We start from the raw sequence: 26,663 nt of genomic DNA, 5'->3' as shown, positions 1-26,663 counted from the left end.
GACAACAACGTGCTTTACTTTAGGTTTTCCAGCGTCTATCGGTATCCTGTGGGAGTTGATGACGATGCACAGGAGGGGAACTCCTTTATCACCAAACGATTATTTTGTGTTCAACCTCACTGTCATGGATGTGGCCTTCTTCATCTTCATTCCACTTGGGATGGTGAATCATTTCTTAACTCAGATCTGGGTGATTGAAGCCATCTGGAATGCCTTTTATGCGTTCTCCACATGTGGCAGACCGCTCTTCATGGCTTGTATCTGTCTGGACTGCTACATGGCTGTGGTTCACCCAATCATCTACCGTAATAACAGGAGCCTGACACCCAGGATGGTGATGGCTGGTGTGGTTTGGAGCTTGACTCTTACCTGTTCGATCCTGTACTGTCTTTTCTTCAAGTTATTATTGACCTTTTTTCCATGTGTGTTTTATTTATTGATTGTTATAACGATTGGAATCTGTGACACCTTCATCCTCCATACATTAATAACATCGGACCCCAGCGAAAGAAACATCCATCCCCAGAAGCAAAGAGCCATTCAGACCCTTACCAACAGCTTGGTGGTGACTGCCGTTTCTTATCTTCCTCCAGTAATTCTGTATATAGGTGGGCTTTACCTGTTCCAAACTAACCAAAAATATCTATGTATTCTTTCTTATTCAGCAAGTATTTGTAACACATTTGGATCTACAATCATGCCTTTACTCCACCTAAATAATCTTGGGAAATTGAATTTTCTCAAGTTAGGATGCTGTATGAAATCTTAGTTCATGCTTTCTTTCCTTTGATTTCTATGCCAGGTTCAGTTCGATCATTGTTAATAGGGCTGGGCGATAACAGGAAAGCATGCGATGTGTGATTGGACTGTTCAATATTGCGATGACGACGTGACCTGCGATAAATGTGTATATAAATTTTCTATGGACTATCAAAGGGTACATTTTAGCTCCAGTACATTAAAGCATATCTTTCTGTTTTAATATTTATAGCGAACATAGACCACAAACATTTGAGCCATTGCACAAGGCTCAAACCTGACTGTTGGCAAATTCAAACAATTTCCAAGACTCTCCCTAAAAGATATCTGGGAGAAAACATCAATAAAATAAACATGGCAACTGGCAAATTAAACATTTCTTCCATTATAAAGATCGAGACCTGCCAATGCCATCATCTTGCAAAACAGGTGGCAATCACAGTTCTACGATGGAGAAAACTTAAGTGAGTAATGTAGAACCACTAAATCAAGAGAAAGGGAGAGTTATTCATCCCCAAACTCCTTTAACACCTCTCTTATTTCAAGTTCTCACACAGGAACACCAACATGTTCACTTTGCTAGGTTTCAAGCAGGAGCGCTGACATGCAACCACATTCCCTGACGTGCTTAAGAGCCTCTCGGAGGGCGAACTACTGGCTGTTGATTCGCGTTTGCTAAACGCACAGAAATGGACGGTTGCTGCAACCCTTTGACGTGGTGACGTGTTGTCGGCTTTTTTGCGCCTTGGCTGTGTTTGAATTGTTAGTGCAGTTCTGTGTGGTGGTGTTTCAGGTGTTGATGAAGATTTGTCGTGTTTCCCCTCACAGTTGCCACGACCGCCCCACGTTTTACACAGTACCTGGGTTTGTACGATGTCGTCTCGTCTGAACCCAAAATAGCTCCAAATGAGTGAGGAGCTATTTTTTTCGCCAGTACGTCCACCTCATTTTCCTTGCACTCACTAGTTTTCTCTGCATCTTTGTCCTCATCTGTCATCCACCTAACACGCCTTCCCTCGGCTTCATTCGCTTGCTAGTGTCCGCGATCACCACACACGCCGTATGTAGCTGTCCCCCCACCACCAATTAATGTCATGGGCCGAACGCGCGGCTAATTTAACAACGTCGCATGAGATTGGTTTATTTTCGCGCATGTGAAAATGAACTTCTCATCGTGGACACATGACTTTTGCGATGTGTTAATCGCACATTTTGATATCATGATGACGATTCAAATTCAATTCATTGCCCAGCCCTAATTTTTAGTTTTGAAAAACCTTTTTTGTTGTTGCTTCTTTTAGAAGGGGCACCACTTCTGTGTGTCCTGAGTTTCTAAGACACATTTGTAAAATATTTGTCATACTTATATGTGAGAATATTGTTGTTATTTGTAGGTTTTATTCATGTCATTAAAAGGTCTAATACAGATGTTAAAAGTCCTATTTTCAACGTAGTTATACCTGCTATCATATTTAAAGCTGCTTGTATGCTAACTGGCTAGCTCCACGCTCTCCAAGGAAGTGGTAACTGATACATGGAACAAGGACGAAGAAACAACTAAAATCTTTCACATAAGAGTAATTGTGGGCTGCACGGTGGTGCAGTGGTCAGCACTGTCCCCTCACAACAAGAAGGTTCAGGGTTCGAGTCCCGGCTCCATCACGGGATCTTTCTGTGTGGAGTCTCCATGTTCTCCCTGTTCCTGTGTGGGTTCTCTCTGGTACTCCAGCTTCCTCCCACAGTCCAAAGACATCAAGAGGGGACGAGGCTGATTGATACTCTAAATTGACTGTAGGTGTGACTGTGAGTGTGAATGGTTGTTTGTCTCTCTATGTTGGCCCTGTGATGGACTGGCGACTTGTCCAGGGTGAACCCCACCTCTCGCCCGTAGACGCTGGGATAGGCTCCAGCCCCCCCTCGACCCTTACTAGTAAGGAATAAGCGGAAGATGACGACGACGAATGAATGAAGAGCGATTGTGCCTCACTATCACCCCATGAGGTACAAAATGGTATTTTGTACAACCCCTACATGAACTGATTGCTTCCAGAGTTAGTGGGAGTAACAAATGACAACATAATTAAAATCTACAATAAACACAACATAAAATATGTGGTTGAAAGTGTCCTTGTGCCTCCTCATTAATAATAGCAGTAATAAGAAGAAGAATATATTATGATAAACAAACAATGGTGCTATTATTATCATTTCTTTATCGTGTTAAGAATGCTATCAATCTGCAGTTATTTTCTGCTGGTACTTTCAGAGTACTTTCAAGCTTCCCAACGTCCAATGATGGTTTTACAAATGTAAATGATGAAGGCTGGCAGCTCAGTTTTCATGCAGGTGTTCAATATCATTTACATGCACTGCAGTGTCAGGTCACCTGTTTATAAGCAATTATCTACTTTAGATTAGTTCCATAATTATTTAGGATTAACTTCTTTGATCCAGTGGATCACATTCAGTATCATTTAATCATGTCAGGTACCTTTTAATGAGAGCGGAGGCTCTTCACGCTCCCCAGGTTCCGCAAATAGAGCAAAGGCATGATGGCACTTCCTGCTAAAAAACATTCATACTCTCTGTCATCATTTGTGATTAAATTCCATAAAATGTATCCGTGCACCGGAGGGACATACAAGGTGGGGTGAAGGTGTCTCCCCTTCCTCGGTGGGACCAGAATCACAGATGATGATGATGATGATGATGATGGGCAGAGCCGTGGCCTACGCAAACATGGCCCAGGTGCTGTGGTTCAGCTCAACAGCAACTGTGGACAACGTTGCTTGCGTCACTGTGATGGTCCATGCACAAGCTGCCGCGGCGACCCTGGGACCCAGACTCCTGTTCATGCGATAAATAACACGTTGACCACATGTGATGGAATTTTTCTTGTAAACGACAACAAGTCAGCCTCCCTTCAGGAACCGTCCGACTGCAGGTTGATGAACAAAGCTTTCTCTTCCTTGCTGTACAATTACACGTCAAACGTAAGCGTTTGACCTCGAACAGATCAGTTGAGTCCCTTTAACAGTCATGTCAAATAACACAATCATTACTGTCATATTTGATCATGTAGACAGTCAACTACCCAGTTAAAATAGCTCTGTATTGCAGCTTTGTACAACTTAAGAGGACATTATAATGAACTCGTGGATGTATCGGTCAGACGGGATAAGCTGCTGCTGATGTATGTCTGTATAACTCAAAGGAAAAGGAGTAATCATAAACTTTTTGTAGTTCCTCTTACAACCACTGGGTGGCAGAAAGAGCTGGTTTTACACTCAAATCATCACAATATTGTAGTATTGTGTATTGCTTCCTGAATTCAGTACTTTAGTTTTCCATCCTAATGGTCATGATACGACGGTTTCATAACACTACTGATCACTTGATTGATGTCTGAACTTATTAAAGTAGTGCAGTTTTGGCGAAACTGCTCTGTACACGTTTCTTTACAGTGAGAATCAGAGAAATAGTTGGAGGTTTCAATCTTTTTTTTTTAATTCCTTACACACAAACACACACACACACACATGTATGGCGTATGCAAACATATAAAAAGGACCATTACTTCATGAAATATTCTCTTATGTTTATCCTCCACCTCTCTCCATAAGTGGTCACAATGTGGTCAATCAAATTAGCTACCAAAATGATTGATACATCTAAATGGATCTATATATTACACATTTACATGACAGGACGTACTGACCAGACAGTTTGAACATTAAAAAACATTCACATGACAAGATATATGTTCTTCAAAATCTAAATGACTGATTTTATAAAAACCTTCAGCTCACTATGCCAAGTTAACAGTTCCCTCCTCCCCGTCACTGACGTCACAGACACGTTTTTATAGACGGAAGAGCAACATAAAAATAAACTGTCACGGGTCTCGTTTGGTTTATCATTCATCTGCTGTCATTTCAATAGTTTGAAAGAGACCGTTTGATATATTTATGCTGCAGTATGATGCTCGAGAGTGTAAACAGGGAGAATGGCGGGCTGGATTTACTGCCCCGCCATGTTCTATAAGACCAATGAGAGAACGAACAATGAGGGTTCTAATGAGAGCAGCAGGTAGGTCGGCCACTTGATTGAGAGATGGCATCAAATTTATACAGAAAAATGCCACAACAGTGTAAACACAGGTTATTAATTGTGATTGCAAGTAGGTGATGGTCTCATAGCAACCGAGAACAAGTATCACATTCTGGAAGGAAGAAGGAAGATGTGTGAGTTGTGCTTTCACATATAGTGCATCGATACCATCCTGTGTTCGTTGGTGATTGTTTACACACACACACACACACACACAAACACACACACAGAACTTTGTGAGGACCTTCAATCACATAACACATTACCTTGCCCTATAGCCCCAACCATCACAATTAAAGGCCTGAACCAGACCCTGACCTACCAGAGCCCGATTCTGAGCCTGACCCTAAACCAGGTTTTGACCTACAAAAGGCCTTTCGAAATTGTGAAGACCGGCAAAAATGTCCTCACAATCCACAATTGTCCCCCACTATTGGATAAAAATATTCAGGCCCTCACTCTGTTGCCAGTACAAGAACACAAACACATACACACATACACAGGTTGGTTTAACTCAAATATTTCAGATTGCAGGAATCCAATGGCAATAAATGGCCATCTATATTTTAAAAAATATATCAAATAAAAAACAGGATCAATGCAAAACTGCATTTTTCTATTAAAAAGGCACATTTTTTTCCAGACCGCTGCGACACACGAGAAGGATTTCATCCCAAAACACCATAAAACAAAAAAACAACATGAAATAACCGCTGTGGGAATCTTATCACTCAGAAATAAATTCATTCTTAAAAGTGTTAGTATTTCATAGAAGCTATTCAAATAAAATATTAATAGATCTTGCTAAAAAACATATTACTTTTATGTAAGAAACTATTATAGAAAAATCAGGTATAATATTTTATGGGTTTTATTATGGAATAAAATTTGAATTCTTTAAACCCGTATATGTCAAGGCTCAAGTGCGACAATGGGAGTGGTGGAGGACTCTCTACTGGTTATACTGGAAGGGATCACTACACAGCTCACAGATCTTCTGGAGTAGGTCAATCCTCTGTTTAGAAGCAAAAGCCTACAACATTGTGTGGAAAACCTCTGTCGCCGTGACAACATCAGTCGCTGGGATGTGCGAGCTGGGCGGCTGTTGACTTCTCGACATGGAGGTCGCACAATGGCTCCATTGAGTGGTTTTGACCTCCCCCAGCCCAACGCCAGTTAGCATGAAGAAAGAAATGCAGTTGATTATTAACTGGGATGCCACTGTGTTCTGGCTGTGTGGAATTTGAGCCGTGCATTGATTATCCAACCCGAGACATGTTTACTCTCAGGAACACATTCGGCCCTCAGTTTTGCTCACTTTCACGTCAAAACATTAGCAGAAAACTGCCTTTTGCTCAATAATAGGTAGCAAACGTATATACATGCAAATTCTTCACTATTCTTGGAATATATTCATGAATGACTGTCCTGCTCTCTTGCACTGGGAACCGCCGCCAAAGACTGGCAGGCATTTGCAGTATACGAAAATGTAGTGCATTATTCAAAATGCAAGTAATTATATTTACAGAATTGTAAATCCCTCATTTTCTTCTACTTCTTTTTTTGATGCAACTTTAAATCTGGGAGCACCTCTCCATCTGTGTCGTACCACAAAGTAGCTGCAGCCGTCACAAGGCCTCCGTCTTCTGCATACAGGACGCCTTTCTTCTAGGGAGCATGTCTACTGGCCAGATGGGCTGCACGGACCTCTCTGGCCACAACAAAATGGCTTTGAGGGTATGGAAGACCCCCATCAGGTCAGGAGAAAGTGACCAGAATACTAAACATCATCTTCAATGCATATGATGGCTCATGTTGTCGAAGTGAATGTTTGCCTCTGTTAGCTGGGCTGACTCGCGTGTCAGAGTGGAGGAATGCTTCACGCAAAGAAGCAAAGAAACAACTCGTTTTCTAAAAAATAAACTGTACAAAAAAAATAATTAAAAGAAAATAAATCAGCATTTATGAATCCAGTCAGATATTGATTGGAAGTCTTCTTCTAGTACCATGGTGGGTTTAAAACTCCTCTGCAATATCAAGTACTGAGTTATTTTTAGAGGCTGAGTAAACTTTGTGTTTGGCACGCCTCAGATTGCTGAGGGGAGGCTGGGAATATAAATGACGCTATGGGCGCCAGATGAACACGACACTGTGTTGAGTCATGGTGATTTGGTGACTTTTGCTGGACACCCTCGACGTGTTTGCGCTCAGGTGTTTCTTTCCATCCAGACTGAAGATTCAGTTCCACATGCATAGGCTTTCCCTTAAGTCAGACACATATATGCAGCTCATCTCTGCTGCTCAAACATTCATCTTCCCTTTCGTCTGCTCCTCGTTCCTCTCAGTAGAACACAGGTTGAGTTCTTCGTGCCGTCTCCACTCCCTCATCTCAAGTATGTCCACTCCATGTGTCAGCTAGTCCGAGGTATTCTGGATTCTCGGCAGTGGGGGTGACAAATCCATTCATGTGACTGCCTCCATCTCGCTCTGGTTCCCCAGGTCCATCCACCACCCCGCCAACAGCTTTGGCTTTGGTCACAAGGTCCAAGTAGTATGGATTGTCAAAGGCAGGTGAGATGGAGCCCTTGGAGGTTGCGGGGAACAAGTAACCCGGGTTCTCCACACTGTGACCGGAGCTCAGTCCATTGGGGAGGCGTCGGTCCAGTTTGGAGCCTTTACGTGGCAGCGTGCTGGGTCGCTCAGGGATCCCCGGCCTGACATCCTGAACCTCCTGATTGACGTACTCTGAACAAAAGGAGGAAGAAAGAAACGTCAGACCCAAACGTTCAAGAGTTATATTTCAAAAATGCTACAGGGGTAACAAAGTCCTGCTCACCTGGCAAAGCACGATTACAATTATACACGTGACTTCCTCGGGGCAGTGAGTGATGAAGGTGATGAGGAAGAAAGCCATTTGGCCTGTCTGTTTCCAGATCAGCCTGGCTCCCATTGGGGTAGGTGGGGTCCTTGCAGTAATGTCCCGGACTTGCTGGAGCCAGCGAGGGGTCGTCTGGAAGTCCATCCAGGAAGACAGAGTCTGAATGACCTCCAGCTGAGGGGCTGCGAGCTAGTGTCGGGTACTGAGGGGTCCACAAGCCGTTAGAGGTGCTGGCTCCTAGTGGTAAGGTGGGGTAGTGGCTGCGGCCCAGAGTGCTCAGGGAGGAGTACATGCTCCGAGGCCCTCCGGGGATGGAAGGCTCCACATCCAAGCCCTGATCTCGGCTCTGCTGGTGACACATAAATGACAAGATGAGGCAACTTAAAGTTCTTGACATAGCGGTTACTACCATTATCTCCAAACGGCTATAGAAACACATTTTAATACACTCAAATAAGGTCCAGAAACAAAATCTACAAATAAATACATTTAATTTGAAATTTCCAGAAATGGACAGCCCCTACAACTACTCATGCTAGCAGCGGTTCTGAGGGGCTGTTGTCATTGACAACATTTGTTGAGCAAATTAGCATCCATGGAAAGGATGAAGCTGATGGGAATATCATTTGTTTTGTAGGTCATAAAACAAACTACTGAACAGAGAATTTTATCATAAAGCTGTTGAGATATTTTAATCTGGAGCAATTGAAAAAATGCATGGTTAGGTCATGATGCTGGAACATAAAGTTCTACCAGATAACCTACAAAAATGATGTCGACATTCAATGCTACTCAACTACCAACCTCCACAACAATCACAACATTTGTAGATTGTACATATACATTAAGATGGACAGAAAAAGGATTAAAGATGAAAAAAAGCATTAAAATGATATTCCTTCATTTCCTACGGACCCTGTATGATTGATGTCTAGACGGCCCATTAGTTTGCATGCCGTCCCCCTGAGTCCTGGGGAACAGGTTGGGTTGGGGCACCAGATACTTCTCAGCATCCAGCAGTTCCCTCATGTTGTTCCCCTCCTCCTCCAGAAGCATGCGGAAAAACTGGCTGTCTACAGGGCTGGACATGCTCATCTGCTCGTCGTTCTGCAAATGGAGAAGGAAACACGGATGGCAGGGCAGCTTCAGGAGAGTGTTCACTCATAAAAAAAAACAAAAAAAACAAACAAGGCAAAACATACGCAAGAGCACTCGTGCACGTACCTGAATGACGACATAGCGAGGAGGATCTCTGGCCATGGCAGTGAAATCACTCACCAGATCTTTGAACCTCGGTCTGCTGTCAGGGTCAATCATCCAACCTTCAATGAAAAAAGGAAATAAAGTTTAATATTTATCGCCTTGGATACAAACCAACGCTACCTAACAAAAAGTGTGAAAAGCAAATGGAAATAATGACAACGACTGACATTTGACCATGATCATGTAGACGTCGATGGTGCAGATAAGGGGCTGTGGCAGACGTTCTCCTCCCTCCAGAACTTCAGGGATTTTCCTCGCTGGGATCATGTCATAGGGTTTAGCGCCAAATGTCATCAGCTCCCACACAGTCACTCCTGCAAGGGGAAATAACCAAATGCACATCTATCAAAACTATTCACTGCAGTTCGTAAACATCGACTATTTATTTGCATTGTGGGATTGTATCGTTCCAAAGCTGTGACATCATCTGCATTATACAAAATGAATAATTCTCTATTTATCTTCCAGACAAGCCTGATTAAAACTTGAGAGCGACACTGACCGTAGCTCCAAACGTCGCTCTGATGAGTGAACTTCCTGTGTAGGATAGACTCCAGGGCCATCCACTTGATTGGCACCTACAAACGCACATACATGAATACAAGTGTGATATAACAGACGAGGCTGCAGAGGTCAGCGGGCTTCTTTACCTTCCCTCCCTCAGCGTGATACTCCGTCTCGTCAATATCGAGCAAGCGGGCCAGACCGAAGTCTGTGATCTTGACATGGTTTGGATTCTTCACCAGAACATTGCGGGCAGCCAAATCTCTGTGTACGAGGCGGACCTCCTCTAGGTAGCTCATACCCTACACCGACACACACACACACACACACACACACACACACACACACACACACACACACACACACACACAGCGTCAGGAGAAAATACAACACCTCTTTTTGTTACTAAAACACTGCCAACTTAATAGTTACATGTAAACTTGCATGTGTACCTTGGCAATCTGGACACACCAGTTGAGGAGGAACTGGGAACCAATGTGGTCCTTGTTCTCCTTGACGTATTCGAGGAGGCAGCCGTACGGCATCAGCTGAGTGACTAGCTGCACCGTGGAGGTCAGACAAATCCCCAGCAGGCGGCAAACGTGGGGACTGGCAACACCTGCCATCACGTATGCTTCCTGGGAACGACACGGGAAAGACGGTGGGGCTTGCAAACTGTATCGATGCGTGCCGTTACTGTGCATGTGTGCATTCATCTTGTTCTTACATCAAGGATTTCTTTATTGGCCTTTGGTGAGGTGTTCTCTCGTAAAACCTTAATGGCCACTGGTATCTTCACGTTCTCCCCATCAGGAGCCCACACTCCCTGCACACAGCCAAACCCTTCAGAAACAATCCACATCTACCTGTGTTCATCTTTATGATGATCAGTCTCAAACTAACCCACATACCTTATACACGGTACCGAAGGCTCCAGCACCCAGCACCCTGAGCTTCTTCAGCTCCGTCTCCTTCAGGATACGCATCTGAGCCTGATTGGGTGAAGCTCCGCTGGGTGTCAGAGGCTCTACCAACTGAACGGACAGAGGAAAGAGAAAGGGATTTTCTTCATTTAACACATTTACTATTGTGCTGTCACCTGTTGCAGCATCACGAAAAGCTGCTACACTAAACTTATGAGGTGTAACATAAATAATTCTAAAAAACAAAAACATTTTTTTCTACCTCATGCTCCTGCAGGATCCTCCTGAGGGTCTCCTTCTTTTTCAGTTTCTTCTGTCTCCTCAGATAGAAGACTAGCAAAGCCAGGAGGATGAAGAAGAGCACCACACCACCTACTGCAGCTGCGATGGTTGTCCCCGGGCTAAACAGAAAGAAGAAGAACAGAATGCTTCAAGACCCAGACCCGTGTGGTTTGAGAGGGTTCCGGATTTACAGTGAGAGGAGCTCACCCTGTCTTAGTGTGAATGGGGCAGCCTCTATCGTCCATCAGAGTGCAGCTGAAAAAGACAAACATCGGGTGTGAAAATTCATTCTCACTGTGTGCGTTCAAGTCTGTTTCGGTATTTGTCCACTCACGACAGGGTGCAGTTGGTGTTGCAGGGCAGACAGTGTCCTGTGGCATTACTGTACTTCCACACAGTGTGCTGATCCTCCTTCACACCGCTGGGACAGTGAGCTACGCAAGAATCCCCATCCTGGAAATTCTGGCACTCTGTGCACTGGTCTGCATCCTGGAGACCAACAGACAGAACTTTAACTCACTACATCCAGGGCGGATTTAGTGTTTTTGGTGTAATGGAGAATAGTTTAGTTCAGGACTATTTTGGGTGTGTTTGAGTTTATAGACAGATGGGAAATGAAGGCAACAGCGAGGAAGGTGCTACCTCCTATGAGCTACTAGAACAGGACACTGAATAACTGATCTTGCGCTGCTTGGACTGAATGATTAGGAGTCAATGTCTGTATTCAAATGTACAAATTAAAATCCAACCTTTTTTTTTTTTTCTTACTGTCAGCTTTTTTTCCACGCTGGAATATTCCGCAACAAATGAAAGTGGTTTTAATTGTTTCAGCAAACTTTAAGAGCAACGTCCCAGCTATGATGTTATGATGCTGCACACGGACAGCAGACTGAAGAACTGTTTCCAAAGAATGAATGGTTATGGACAGTTTTGAATATTTTGGGAAATATCCATGGAAAAAATGTGCAAAACACGCACTCATCTTAATGTCTTCTCCAGGAGCCGAGTCAAAGAATACCACACAGGACTCTTCTCAACTGGTTTTGCCAGCTGGTTGATTTAATGTCAGTAGTGACTGCTATAGATAGGCCTTTTTACGCACGTTATTTTAGAATTAGATGCATGACGATCCAATTGGCTATAACCAGCGTGCATGCATCTCTCACCCGGCCGTGACAGGAGGCGGAGCCGTTGAGAGGTCGACACTCTGCGTGGCAGGCGACGCACAGTGATCCCTCTATGTACTCACGCACGGACCTGCAACACAAGCACAACAGGAATGTAACGCAACATTGTCTGGCACTTGCTGGATGCTTTTATTTAAAGCAACCGACATTGTCAATAGGACATGTGTTTTTAGGATGGGGGGTGGGGCGGGGTGAGTTGGGGGGGCTGACAAGGTGATGAGCTGCACAGCATACAAATATATACTAGACACTCATCAGCTTTTAATCATTTGTCGCCGTTTGTAATTCTGCTGTCAGCATGATGATATAAACATTAAAGAGAGCTGCCTTTCTTATCAAAAAGATAATAAGAACTAAGTTAATAGATGGTTTGGTTCACCATGATAATGATTCAAGAAGTTTGGGGTTTTTTTTTTGTTTCGTTTTGTTTTTTGTTTTTTTTAAATCGGCAACAGTTTAGAAATTCAAAGTCACTTTCATGCAACCTCATCATGACATTACCAGCGCTTCGACTCTGCTTTGTCTTCTTCATGATGTGCATTTGCTAAAGGGAACAATTTAAGTTAAAAGCTTTCAGATTGATTTACTGCTACTGCTCCAGCATTTAATATTGATTTTCAATCAGTCAGCCCCACATCACACTCACGCCTTCACACTTTCCTTTAGGCAGATACGCATACATGAGTTTTGTTTTTTTTTTTATTTATGGCTCCCAGGACACAGTATCATTCGGATTTTTTTTTTTTTTTATTGATTTAGTGCAGCCACGCCAACACAGACAAATACACACAAGCAACTCTCTTACCCCTGATAGACGTCACACTGCTCTACACACTCAGTGTCGCGTTGGAAAGTCTTGCAGGACACACACTGGCTGGACCCCGGACCCCAGCAGCCCCCCTCACACAGCGGGTGACACACACGCCCTTCGGCCTCTGAGAACACACATACAGATGCAGAAATCTCAAGAAAATCAACAAAAGAAAATGCTAATTTATGTGAGTTTTCTTCCGAAATAGTTATTCAAAAATTAGGACATGGTTCAAAGAACAGGCTGTTTCCTCTCACGTGTCAAAGCTTCTATTTAAGACTATCAATTAGCCGGCTGGATGTTAAGATTGGCTGCTTCTTAAAAATCAGTAATTTCTTTGAACATAAACTGTGCTGTAACTTTTTATTTTATAACCTCAGTTAGATATTCGTTACATCTGAACTTATTAAAAAAAAAAAGTAATTCCACCTCCAATTAAGAGCATTAAGACAGAGACCACATCACCGAATGTACAGCGAGACTTTTCTATGCGATACTCTAAAATGTGCATTGAAATAAGTCAATGGTAACCTGGATAGTCAAACAAATGTTTGAAAATCACAAAAATATTCTGGAAGTAACATTGTACATTCCTCTTTAGCCACATTTCTCATTAATTTCAAAGCGATGATGCATAATACAGGCTGCACGGTGGTGCAGTGGTCAGCACTGTCGCCTCACAGCAAGAAGGTTCCGGGTTTGAATCCCGGCTCCAGCACGGGATCTTTCTGTGTGGAGTCTGCATCTTCTCCCTGTTCCTGTGTGGGTTCTCTCTGGTACTCCAGCTTCCTCCCACAGTCCAAAGACATCTAGAGGGGACGAGGCTGATTGATACTCTAAATTGACCGTAGGTGTGACTGTGAGTGTGAATGGTTGTCTGTCTCTATGTGTTGGCCCTGTGATGGACTGGAGACCTGTCCAGGGTGAACCCTGCCTCTCGCCCGTACCCTTTACAGGAATAAGCGGAAGAAAATGGATGGATGGATGGATGGATAATACTGTTTCTGCACTGTCCTTGTGGGTGGGGATTTCTGTTGGAAAAAAAAAAAAAAAACGGGATTGAACACCTAATGGTGAACACGATGTGCCTTCACCTACCACAGAGTTGGGGGTCTTGGTTGTGAGTGACGATGTAGTGGGGTCCCTGGGTGGGATGGAGGAGGCTTTTCCAGGGCAATGAGCTGGTGTAGCACAGCTGGGAGTTGTTGTGCAGCATGATCAAACCTCCGCTGATGCTTCGGAGAGATCTCAACCCCAAAGACTGGATGTGAAGGTTCTGAATGGCCAGCGAGAACACACCCCTGGTGGGAGCGGAGACGTGACATTTAGATTAGGTGCGATTTGAGTCACACCAGTCTTTTAATTTCAGGGCATTTCTTTTGCCAAATGCTGCATCCTGGTGTTTTTAATGCGATCTACAAACCCTGCATCGACAGATGGCAGAGTGGTTGGGTTTTAAGATGCAATTACAAAATTGATTTATATGTGAACGTAAAATAAGAGATGAGTACAGAAGAGGGTATTGAATACACCTGCTTTTCTCACAGCAAGGCATCTGGCGTGTTACATTAAAATAAGTATTTGAAACACAACCTGAGATTCTGCCTTCACAGTTTGAGTGTGTATGTACAGTATGAACATGTGTTGTACTCGACTCAAATCAGACACGCAGTGAGGAAGACTTCTGGAAGAATTCGTTTAAGATATTATAAAAATGAGCAGATGAATCACACTATCCATGCAGCTGAGAATCCTACATGACAGAGAAAAACACGAAAACAGCTCAGACCGACAACATCTTACGTAAGATTGTGTTATAAAATGCTAGAACGGTGTCAGACAAGCGGATCTCACAGTTGGCGCTGTGACCTAGTTAGAGCCTGTTATTCTCTCGCTCCTCACCACTGACTCTTACTTTTATCCTGTGGCCATGTGCTGCAGGTTAAAACAGCTGGCTAATAATTAGCCTTTATAACCCTGGGAGTGATTTAACTGCTTCAGCTGCACCAGGAGATGTTCGAGCAGAAAAACAAAAGACACCACAGAGGCCTGCAAGGATACAGCTGACAGACCCTGACGCTCTCAACTAACATTCAGAGAGCGTTTATTGTCGTACTGAACATGGAGGAGGACATGGAGGAGGACGTGGAGGAGGACACGAAGGAGGATACGATTTTTCGTCTTTCCGCTCGCTTTCGTACAAGATTTGGAAACATTTTGTGTTTATATTAAATTATTCTTTTTTGTTTTGTCACTGAATTAAATAAACTGTTAAATAAATTAATTTAATAAAAAAAAAAAGCCAGAGAAAAGTTAGCGACCACTGATACAGTGCAGCCAGAGAGCTTGTGGGTTTAGTCTAGAAATGAAGCCCAACCTGTTAATATGCAGATGAGAGAGATGGCCTACAACAAGTCTTACTTGTAGAGCATCCTGCCTCTGATCACCTTCAGGTTCTCAAACACACCCAGGTCAGTCCAGTCTTCTGGCCAGGCATCGATATACAAGTAACCTGCAAAGCAATATCAGGTAAAGCTCACATGTAGAGGAGACTAGCGCCGACCACTCAGTGCTGATTATTCGGATCGTTTGTCAAAACCCCCTGAAACGGATTGATTCTTCAAGTTGAGAAACTCTCTGAACTTCTCTGACATTCTCTACGAACGAGACTCCATTGAAACGAGAACTTCAGTTTGCGGAGTTATGCGTGTGATTGCCGGCGTATGAGTGCCAAAATAAACTACTAATGAGAGAAATAGCACTTCAGCTTCATTCGGAGCTGAGCTGCGTTCTGCTGACGGCTCCAGCCCTGGTTACCTAACACTGATTATGTGCGTCTCTCAAATCTCACATGGCTGCTGCAAGCCTGGGTTTTTCAGAGTTTTTCTGTGAATACAGCCAACGACAACGGAGTGTTTTGTTCCAGTATAAACTGCTGTTTGAAAGTGAAGAGGGGAAACCTTTATTTTTGAGCAACAAGTAACCGAAACAAGTAGCAGAACCATCGTATTGATCAGCCAAACTGCAGCAAATCTCCAATGCTTCTGAATGAAATAGCTTTATAAATTAATTTGAGTCTTTACTTTACCTGCTAAAACATAAATAGCAGTCACTCTTCTCAGTGTTCTGTACCTGTAATCTCTTCCAGGTTCCTGAAGGCACTCAGCTGCTCCAGAGTCAGGCCTGACGAGTTGCTTGACGAGTCCCTGAATGAGCCGCACGTGAAGATTGAGTGAAAATCTGAACATGGGTCAACAGCCAATATATCATGGAAATATTGCAAGATGATTATCGGATCGAATCTGATAAGTTCTGGAGTGGTGCGTGCAGGTTTATGTTCGACAGTGAATGCTCATATTTTGCATTGTGAGTGGTTGGCACACGCTGATAAAAGTAATCTCTGTGAGATCTTCAGATGGTGTCAAACTGACTGATCCGAAAGGTTTCACAGAAACAAGAGTTGTTTTTCGTGTCCCCTTAAAAAAAATATGTTGACACCATGTACGTGAAAATGTCTCAAAAAATACTCCAGGATTCAACTTTCAGTACTATAGAGGGATTAGGTGTATCTTGGAATTAATTATCAATAATAATAATATTTTTATGTGATCAATATTCATCCATTCATTTGTTTGCGTGTCTCTTACCTGGCAAAGCTCTGAGGGAGGAAGGCCAAACTCCCAAAGATCTTCTTACAAGAGTTGAACTGCTCCACGTTAGAGGATGTTACCATGGTGATGCTGTGGTTGTCCATGACGCCCTGGTTATCCATACCCAGACCGTAACACACTGTAATAAAAAGAAAATGAGAGGGGGCCTCGTGGGGTGCACGTACCAAAGCCAATTCGTCAGACAAACACCAGAAGAAGATGCTGCAGAAATAAATTCATCACGAGCTTCAGAACATTCGGTGCGAATCAGAGCCATGCACACACACACGCACCATAAATAACAACTACACCCACCTTTGGGACAGTCTTCACACTTTTCACATTTCTGCGTCTCATCCTCTTCAGGATTTGTGATGATGACTTCCTGGTTGGCTTTGGGACAAACCAAAGTGCAGGCCACCTCCATTGCTAAATAGTTATCTGAAGAAAGGCAGACAAAGTGTTCAAAGGGCGTCAGTTTGCAGCAGTGGAAAAAAGAAAAGAGGATGATGAAGTAGGTGTGATAAGACTGGGAAGCTGGTCGGAGTGCTCTGATTGTAACGTTGGTGAGTGTTTTTAAGTTGAGCTCTCACAGGGACATGTCTTGACACACGTGGCTCCAAAGCTGAACTTCTTGTCTGGGTTGACTTTGGTCTGGAATGTGACCGGGTCGTAGATAGTGGGCGGAGGACAGTTGTCCTTACACACGCCGCTGTCATTGAAGTGACGGCAGGCCTGGGGGGAAAGACACAAAAGTGAGGATGTACAAATACTACCTGAGGAGTGTATAATATTACATGTGAGGAGCAAATATCTGAGCTCCTCACCAGACAGTCGGAGTCTTTCGGTCCAGTACATCCAGCAGCACACTGCATGTGACAGCAGTCATTGGGCAGCGGACCTTTACACCGCTGACAGCCTGATGCACAGCTAATACGGGTCACTTTGAAGTAGGGAAAAAAAAAGGAGAAGAAGAATATCGTTTTTCAGCTTCACTTCATCTGCTTTGGACTTTTACAGCAAAAAAACAAACAAAAACAACACAAAACACCACCAACAAAAAAAAAAACGAAAATGCCATACTGTTGAACTGGAATTCTACTCACAGGTTTGGCAGTCCTGTGCAGTTTCTCCCCAGCAGCTTTCCCCACATGCAGGGGAACAACTTGGACCTGGATCAGAAAGAAATCCACCATCAACAAATAGATGGAGGGAGCTGAGATTCTACCTCTGCGGGACTGAGACGCAGAGGTGAAATCAGCTTCGGTAAACAGAAACATTGGGCTACTGAAATACAGGTGCTGACAAGGCTAACATGCTAACGCTGGTTCACTCTGGACTGTAGCCATGAATCACCGATTCAAAATATGATAATCTACCCAATAGTTGAACCAAACTGGTGGCTGATAGACAGTCATGCCTGTGGACTAAATAGGTCTGGATGACGTTCGACTTTTGTACCACATAAAATAAATCTACACTTGTATCTGAACAAGGAACTCTTAAGCATTTAATAATTATCAGACCCATCAAGCTGCGTTTGCTTGCCTGTGACGTCTCTTTAAAAGGTAGAGCTGCAACTAACGATCTGTTGATTATTCGCACCATCAAGCAATCACTCACTTAATCTGGATAATGTAAAAAAAAAAAAAAACGGAAAAAGGCTGATCGCGATCTCCCAGAGGCCACGTGTTCAAATTGATTGTAATTTTCTGTCCTAAATGACCAAAATTATTTACGCGTGATTGGAATAGTTGGCGATTCTTTCTCTTTCAACTGTCTGTTCTGAGCTCCCCACTGCTGCTCACAGTTAGAGGCCCGCAGCTGCAGGCGGTGCTGCCCTTTGTGCACGTTCATCTCATCCAAGGTGTCCCTCCACACGATTTCCTGGGGGTCTGGGAAGCACAGCTGGGGGTTCCCCCAAATATACACCCCACCCAGGAGGATCTCTGCAGGGGGAAAAAGCATGAGATGTTACATGTGGATGGTGATGATGAGTTATCGACAAAACCTTAAAACTGGCCCTTGACTGTGTTCTGACCTGTGAGGCTCCGGAGCCGGAGGGTTCTGAGCCCCTGGCCCTCCAGAGTATTATCCAGCACCGCCAGAGCGTAGCTGGAGTTGTACAGCTGGCTGCCTCGGATGATCCGAAGGTTGTCCAAAGGCACCAGACTCACAGAAACGTGCGCCACTAGTACATAACCCTGGACCTCCACAATTCCCTGCAGATGAAGAGGAGAAGAAGAAGAGAGTGGGACAACAAAAACGAGTGGAATCGAAAAAGGAGACAAAACACAGAAGGCTCCTTCAGTTCTGACTTGGTACCAGTGTTACTGAGTATTACAATGAGGTTGAAAGGTGTAAGACTGTCCAGGTGTGATCCCAGGAAGTATAACAACACTACACAATTAGAAGTATCACTAACAATCACGAGTAATACAGGAGTAAAAATAGACAGAGATCTTTAGATGTGAAACGTACTTATACTACAGTATGAATTACACTTGCAAACCTGTATTTTAAGTCATTAGTCGACTAACTACTGGCAGATACACAAGTCCCATCTTTCTACTAGTCTCACTGTAACATCTATCATTTAACAGACTTGATGGACATTTGTTCTTACAGACGATACTAAACGCACCTGTAGGAAGGAGAGGTCCGGCTGACCACGAAGGTGTGTAATCTCCAGGTTGCCGTGGACGACCTGGCAACCCGTGTACAGCAGTCTCAAGGTCTCGTAATGGTTTTCCAAGCTGGAGGGCAGGGCCAACTTCATGTCCGTACCCAAGCACACTGAAACACACACACACACACACACACACACACACACAAAAACTGCTTATCAAAATCTACCTGACGGTCAACATTCTGTCACAAGAAGTGTGAAGGAAATACTTCCACCTGAGGGTCGTAATCACAGCAGTCAAGACAAAAATGTTTCTACACCCTTGTCAGACAAGCAGAAGAACCTTGAGAATTTGTTGTTTTTTCGTGTTCCGCGTTTTCATAGAACCGGGTTCAGATTTTTGAGTGAGTAACAAATCTTTTCACACGGTCAAAACAGTCTGATAGTTTCATGTTCACTGAATAGTTTTTTTTCCAGCTCTTTATTTCTATGTTTCAGCACATTGAAAATTTACCCTAAAAGTACTTTTGCCACATAAAAGAATCAATAAACAAAAGACGAATTGGCGATTTATTGCTAAGCTTTAGAAAATCGGGTGTTAAATGACATAGCAATCTTTCCACACTTGATATTACCAGAGGAATTCAGTTAGCGACATAAAAAGTATCAAAGTTCAGCACTGGTGCTGCACGATGAGCACTTGTGACGTCGGCTTGTGCAGTTACACAACTGCAAGAACCAATAACAACCAGATATTTTTAACAATAGTGCTTTAATGCTGCATAAGATTTCTCTTCATCTAAAAATGTATTTGATGAGGTACAGCACAAATGTTTGTATTTTTTTTACGCGAGTTGAAGAATGTATGTTTGACTGGGAAAACACACATTTGAGAAACTACCAGTCATTTCCGGGCTTTTTTTGTTGTTGTTGTTTATATAGAAAGTAGGCTTGGGGCTTTTTCTCCCCCGAATTATATCACAGTATTATTATTGTAATCCAACAAAATGTGATGTGTGTACCATTTGATACGCAGCCCCTAATTTCCTGACTGTATCAGTCAAAGTCATCTTGGCTGTATTGTTGTGCTCTGTTTTTCAAATTTTCTTTATTACACAAACCACAACATGATCTATTCACCTGAAGGCAAGTTACAGTATGTTGGCTATCTCAGCTTCAAATAATGAAAAATTACTTCTAATACAAACAGCATGCATGAGTTTATGCGTTTTCCTGGCTGCAGAGAGCACAGATTCCCCTCAGAGGGCCGTACTGCGTTACACACAGGGTCGCACAACATTACAATTCACAGACACATAGCTGCCATGCTTAAGCAGGCAGTCACACAGTGGACAGTCCCTCCTCCTCCTCCTCCTGCTGCTGCTCCTCCGAGGTTATAAATGACTTCCTCTGGATTCCTTCCAACAGCCCTTCAATAGTCAACCCACTTTTTTTTCTGATTGAGGCCACCCCCAGAGTGCTATCTCGCTCCCTTCTTCAGGAGAGAGAGGCTGCATGAACGGGTGGACTCGTGTATTCATCGTGGGAGCAGACTCAAATGATACACTCGGCTTCATCGGGGGATGTGCACCACCGTCGTGTTGTTGTCAAGTGCGTTCCCTCAGAGCCGGACTCACGTTGGTGCTCACCGAACAACACATTTGGCCGTAAACTGTAAAGAAGTTCAAACCTGACAGCGGGCGGTCTGACTGCAGCTCTCTGTGCTCCGTATGATATGATATGACATGATTAACAGTGGGGCTGCCAAAAATACACAGCCACTCATTGCTGCTTGTGTCAAATATCAAATCAAATACCTGATGGCTGCTCCTTCAGTGACACCATCACGGATAGACGGGTTTAAGCCAAAAGGGGAGTTACGCTTTCATTCTGTAACCATTTTAAACAAGATGGACTATAAAAAAAGAAACAAAAACTATTCTCTGTGACACACAAACATCCAAGGCAGCTCCAGCTCTCAAGGGGGGGGATTAGGCAAATGTACCGTAACCAACAGCACAACAGAGCAGATTTTCCATTACTGAAAAGTGTGTGTTAAGCCAGTTCTCCACTTCCTCTCCTTTTATTCTCTCATTATTTGCTCTCCAAAAGTCTCTCAGCAACGTGTGTGTTTGTGTGTGTGCAAGGCGCTGTGAGGAACCGCTGAGCCTTCCATCTCCACAGTTTAGAATCGTCTCAGTCTCATTCCTATTTTACTTTAGCTAACCACTGTCGTGTCGATATTCCTGCCTTCCTCTTCCTTATTCACTAGAAACTAGAAAGTGTTCTGTTCCTTCATTCATTTTACGTCCCGTCAGTCAACGTCGTTGCTTAACTCTTTTCTTGGATTCTGTGTCATTTCACAGGAATGCGTCTTTGAATGTCTTGAAGATGACATGCTTGTATGCGTTTCACCGGTGAGTGGGGCAACTGAGATGAACTGGGCTGAAGTCGAGAGTCTCGCCTGAATGCCACCAGGAGCCTCCGAGTTACGAGACCATCTCTGTGTCTAACACACACGAAACACACTTTCGAGATGTCTAACTGGTTGTCACAACCGACATCTCATGTCCTGATGCCATTGAAGGGGAACACACAACATTTCAAACAGAAACTATAGTAACACAGTCTTACTGATTAGTAACAGGAAGATTACAGCCAGTAAAACCTTTTTTCATGTTCTAAAGGGCACCTGTTGTTGTCAGTGTTGACGTGGTGACTCTGACTTGTTACCCGACGCTGTCTTGTTCAGGTGTGCAGCTTGAGATTGAAACCACACCTGCATGTGGAGGTGTGCCAGTTAGCACAGGGAGTGTGTTTACCAGTGTGTTTGTGTGTTCGACTGAAGCTAATGGCAGTGATGCTACCGCAGCGGTAGAACTGAATCAGGGTGGAAAAATCTCCAAGTGCGACAACCAGAAGAGTCAACAAAGTCATCCGGCCTCAGATTAATGGACTGGATCCATTCGAAGGCCAACACAAACACAACCAGCTGATCCTCCGGGACTTTTCTCGGCTGTCCAGTAGCCCTCAGATTTAAGACATCAGACGCAGAACTAATCCCAGCAACGTGTCTTGCACAAACTTCACATCTCTCCCAACTTCCCCGAACACGTTTTGTTTCTCCTTTCTCTTCAAGCTACTGCAGAGGAAAACAAAATACCAACAACAAAACAAAACGGGTATTGCTCAACAGACAAGCAGAACAGGATCTGCTCCGCGCTGGAGCTGCATACTCCTCACTCATGTTCACTGGAGACTTCAATCACAAACACGCTGCACCAGATAAGCTCCTACATGTACTTTTACTACACGCAGCTGCTGCCGAGTTCAGGGTGAAATGGATTGAACGTGGAAGTGCAGAGTGTTTACGGAATCAATCTAAAATTGGATCAGGACCAGGAGGAGGAGAGTAAAAAAAAAAAAAACGGTGGAAAAAAAAAAAAAACAGAAAACAAACTAAGCGTGCTCAATTTGTAAGGGTTGTAGCCAAAAACGAATGATGAAGTTGCAGATTATTTTTCACGACTTACTGAAGAACGAACCATTTATTTAGAAGCCAAAGTGAAATGCTTATTTTTATCGTTGCAACCAAATGTGAAAAAATCTGTAGATCCTTGTAAAACGCTATTAAATGTTTCAGCGGGTTCTGATGAGCAAGCACGTTGATTTCACTCTTTAAATACGATCAAATCTGCAAAATCGCACTGCTACTCATCCCATCGACAGTTTTATCAGGCGCACATCTTTCCTGTATCCTAATTGCACACCGTTACTGTCTCCAGTTTAGCTCACGTACAGTCACATCTCACACTTTGTATGTTGTTTTTATCCATTTTAAACTCAATTTGTTCTACTTTGTAATGCCGTGTATGTCCTGTACATGGGATGGAACTGACAATAAAGTTGACTTTGAACTGTTTTTTCAATTTTTGTGCCCACAAGTGTTATTAATTGTACTTTCACAACTTTGGATAACCAGATAAAAACAGAACCCCCCCCCCCCCCGGTCCCGTTAGTCTTTGCTTTTATTTTCAACAACAACAAAAGAAGAAAAAGGGATAAAAATCAACTTCGATTCACTATGGAATTATGACCTGATGTTGCTTTTCATTTTATCCTCCTATATCTGAATAACTACTCAGCTGCAGCTGTCAGTGTTTTAGCACGTGGATGAAAACAAAACACAAGACAAGAAGGACTGACACACAACCATCAATGAAAGAGACCTTCTTTTAAATTAGCTAAAATTGATCTTTTCAGGGCTCGCTGATTTATTTTCTTGTTTGGACAACACGTGCATGTTAGAGCTGCGTGAATCTGAAAAATTGCAAAAATGATCTTTATCGAAATTTGGTTGGAATAGACAGACAGACAGACAGACAGACAGACAGACAGACAGACAGACAGACAGACAGACAGACAGATAGATAGATAGATAGATAGATAGATAGATAGATAGATAGATAGATAGATAGATAGATAGATAGATAGATAGATAGATAGATAGATAGATAGATAGATAGATAGATAGATAGACAGACAGACAGATAGACAGATAGATAGATAGATAGATAGATAGATAGATAGATCTTTATTGATCCCACAACGGGGAAATTTGTGTGTTACCACAGCTCAATTACAAGAAAGAAAGAAAGAAACAGCAATGAAAATTTATCAAATATGAAGCCCCCTCCTCAGCTCGGAGGGTGTTAGATCACTAACACACAGTCTAGACTGGTGAGTCACGGCTGGCTGGGTTAACCTGCCACTGAGGCCAATTCAGTAGGACTTAATCACTTCCCAGTGAGTTTCGCTCAATGGGTTCGCTGGAGCGTGACAAGGGACACGAACTCTGTGGATACTGAAGCCCGCTCTCACACACACACACACACACACACACACACACACACACACACACGGGTTCCTGTAGAAGTTTGGTTTCTGCCACTTAATGAAAAACAACATCTGCAACTTTAACAGTCAAGTTGCAGTTTGTGTGTGAGTGTGTGCGTACGTACATAAATCCTGACATAAGAGGACTTCATTAGCGCTTGTCCTCCTCGTGTGTGCATGACGTGTTGATTACGCCTCACACACTGAACTGATGCTACAAGATCAACACTGAGGATTAAAGTGCACCAACCTGTTCCCACCAACAATGCACTTTTATTTGGAAACCATTTCACCTGTGACTATCAGCTTTGTTAGTGTGTGTGTGTGTGTGTGTGTGTTAGAGAGATGGTGGTGAACAAGCACGTCACCACAGTATTAAGCACATATGTTGATTATTAGGTCTTTAAAAGTCATTTCACCGACAAAAAAATGTCCCGTGGTGTTTTTCTATTTCTAAAAAAAATCAATAACAACTGTAGTACCAAAACCAATGTTATGATTTTATTAACTTGTGTCATGCAGAAGCTTTCAAAAAACATCCATCAGACGTATTGATCTGCAAATATGGAAGCCCTCTGCCTGTTTATTTATACTAAACACAAGTTGGACCTATTAAAAAGTCAAAAAATAGGGGACATTTTGACAAATTTAGAGGTTTTTTTTGTGGTTTAGTATCTGAAGAAAAACAAAGCAGCAACTCATTTAAGCAACAGCTGGGAGGCCAAGAGATCTGCCTCTTTTTAAAAAAAAAATTACTTGAACTTCTAACAAATGGTTAACCAAACAGTTGCGATTTTTTTTTTAAAAAAGTGAAGCAAAAATGTGTCATCTTCTAAATCAGATGCCACACACCAATTGCCACTGCATCACTTACATTCTCCTCTATTTACCATCACCTGAAACTTTCAAAATAAAAGTATCTCGAGGAATAATTAGTTAGACTTTCACCTACTGGCATGAACTCAAGCAACCAGTGTGACAAGCGGCTCTCTATCAGACAATGACCCCTCCAGAGGCGGGAGTGAATAACTGACATCGTCATGATACTTGGTGCACAATGAAGCGACTGTTATTGTTGGTTTGTTGTTGTTGTTGTTCACGCGTGGAACAAACTGGCCTAACGTCCGCCTGCGCGCAGGAGTCAGAGCTGCTAATCAGGTTCTCATATTTCCTACCTGCCGCGGTGATTTTTTACCTCTGGCAGTGTTTATTTGTGCAACAGAAACGAGCTTCGAGTTGCTACAAAAGACGTTTTGTCTACATAATGACTCTCGCGCGGATGACAGGTGTGATTTTTTTTTCTTTCTTCCCAATCAGCGCGTCATCGGTCCCGCGAGCCACAGCAGCGCACTCGCGAGGGAATGTGTGCTCAAGTGAGATTTCTCGAACTACTGAAGCTCTCGGAGGTGAACTCAAATATCACATACGCCCTTTGCTCGTGTGTTCCCAGCGTGGAATGAGTCTATTTGGCCGCCAACAGACGAGCGGAGCGGTGAAAGTGACCCACCTTCTCTGCCCAGCGAGCCCGTCACTCCGAGCAGCACGGCCCCGACCAACACCAAACTTCTCACCGCCTCCATCTGCTCCCACCCGGCTCCTCTAGTCCATATTCCTGGTGCGAAAAATTGGGTCGTTTCCGCTTAAATTCGGACGTATATGCCGACGTCAAAGCTGGTCGCTGGTTTAGTTTTCTGGAGTTGTGGCTCAATCTCAGTAACTTCCTCTCTGGAATTCCGAGTCTGTTGGTAGTAAAGCGTGACAGCGCGCAGGAGCAGGGATGCGCGCTCCCGTGAAGGCCTGAGCGGGGAGTGGCACGTTGAGTCAACCCGCCCTCCCGAAAAAAACTCCTCCGAGAGCTCCCCTAGGATTTAAGGCTGTTAATGTCTTTACTGGCGACTTTAAAGATGCTACCAGGTGGAAATGACCCCAAAAGTCATGTGACCAAGTTACCAGTTCCGCTAAAAGCACCTAAGTACTGAAGAAATGAGCAAATAAATAAAAATAATAACAGAATTTCATGTTAATTTTTTTTTCAATAATTTGATTTCTTAAAAAAAAATCAATTCTAGAGATTTATTGTATCTGTTATTTTTTTAAGTTAATTTCTAAAAAATATACACCTGAACTGTTTCACCAAAACTCCCTAATGAAAAATGCAAAATTTCATAATTAAATAAAATTTAAAAAAAAAACGGTAATGATAAGGAAAGTGAAAACACAAATTCTGGATTCACTCCCTGAAAATCTGTCCTACATATTCATGCATTCCACTTGTTGCTGCACCACATGTTTTGAAAAACAGGCTGGTAGTTCTTTTGTGAAGCTGCTGATGGACGCAAGGCATTAAAGACATTATGACTTTCGCGGATGTTGTGGAATAGAAATAAATCGAAAAAAAACAAACAAACAAAAAAAGCCGAAACATAATTTGCGTTCTCGTGCGACATCTCATTCTTCTTCGATGTTGAAAACTCCAAACTGGTTGATGTAAAAAAAAAAATGCACATTTTTGGTCATTTTAAAAGTTGGACACAAGATGTCTCCCAGTCTAGTGAATAGTCCATTGTCAGTGTTTCTACATCATAGCACCCCAGTAACCCACTGGTTAAGATGCGTGCCACATAGCTGCAACATCTACATTCCCTGGAGAGAACCTCTCTCTCTCTCTCTCTCTCTCTCTCTCTCTCTCTCTCTCTCTCTCTCTCTCTCTCTCTCTCTCTCTCTCTCTCTCTCTTCCCCCCCCCCTTGTCACTATCTAATAATAGTGCTAA

General features: G+C 43.2%; 1 protein-coding gene across 1 annotated transcript; it reads right to left on the bottom strand.

Annotated features, from left to right (window-relative positions):
• Positions 1–4,249: 4,249 nt before the first annotated feature.
• erbb2 (erb-b2 receptor tyrosine kinase 2) lies at positions 4,250–25,668 on the bottom strand. Its single transcript, XM_086194645.1, has 27 exons — positions 25,400–25,668; positions 19,012–19,163; positions 18,409–18,589; positions 18,176–18,316; positions 17,474–17,539; positions 17,195–17,310; positions 16,961–17,102; positions 16,683–16,808; positions 16,365–16,506; positions 15,850–15,923; positions 15,139–15,229; positions 13,816–14,018; positions 12,712–12,841; positions 11,886–11,976; positions 11,054–11,208; positions 10,927–10,974; positions 10,700–10,838; positions 10,426–10,548; positions 10,242–10,340; positions 9,967–10,152; positions 9,661–9,816; positions 9,513–9,588; positions 9,178–9,324; positions 8,972–9,069; positions 8,663–8,854; positions 7,706–8,093; positions 4,250–7,614 (listed from the first exon to the last, which is right to left on the bottom strand). Exons 1-27 carry the CDS (start codon positions 25,470–25,472, stop codon positions 7,259–7,261), a joined length of 3,891 nt encoding a protein of 1,296 aa, XP_086050771.1. The 5' UTR covers positions 25,473–25,668; the 3' UTR covers positions 4,250–7,258.
• Positions 25,669–26,663: the final 995 nt, after the last annotated feature.

Source organism: Aulostomus chinensis, chromosome 23, assembly GCF_037954235.1.
Source record: "Aulostomus chinensis isolate RoL2024-O1b breed Wild chromosome 23, RoL_Achi_v1.0, whole genome shotgun sequence".
NCBI classification, from domain to species: Eukaryota; Metazoa; Chordata; class Actinopteri; order Syngnathiformes; family Aulostomidae; genus Aulostomus; species Aulostomus chinensis.
Note: the sequence above shows the minus strand (reverse complement) of the source record. Positions and strands in the feature narration are given on the sequence as shown.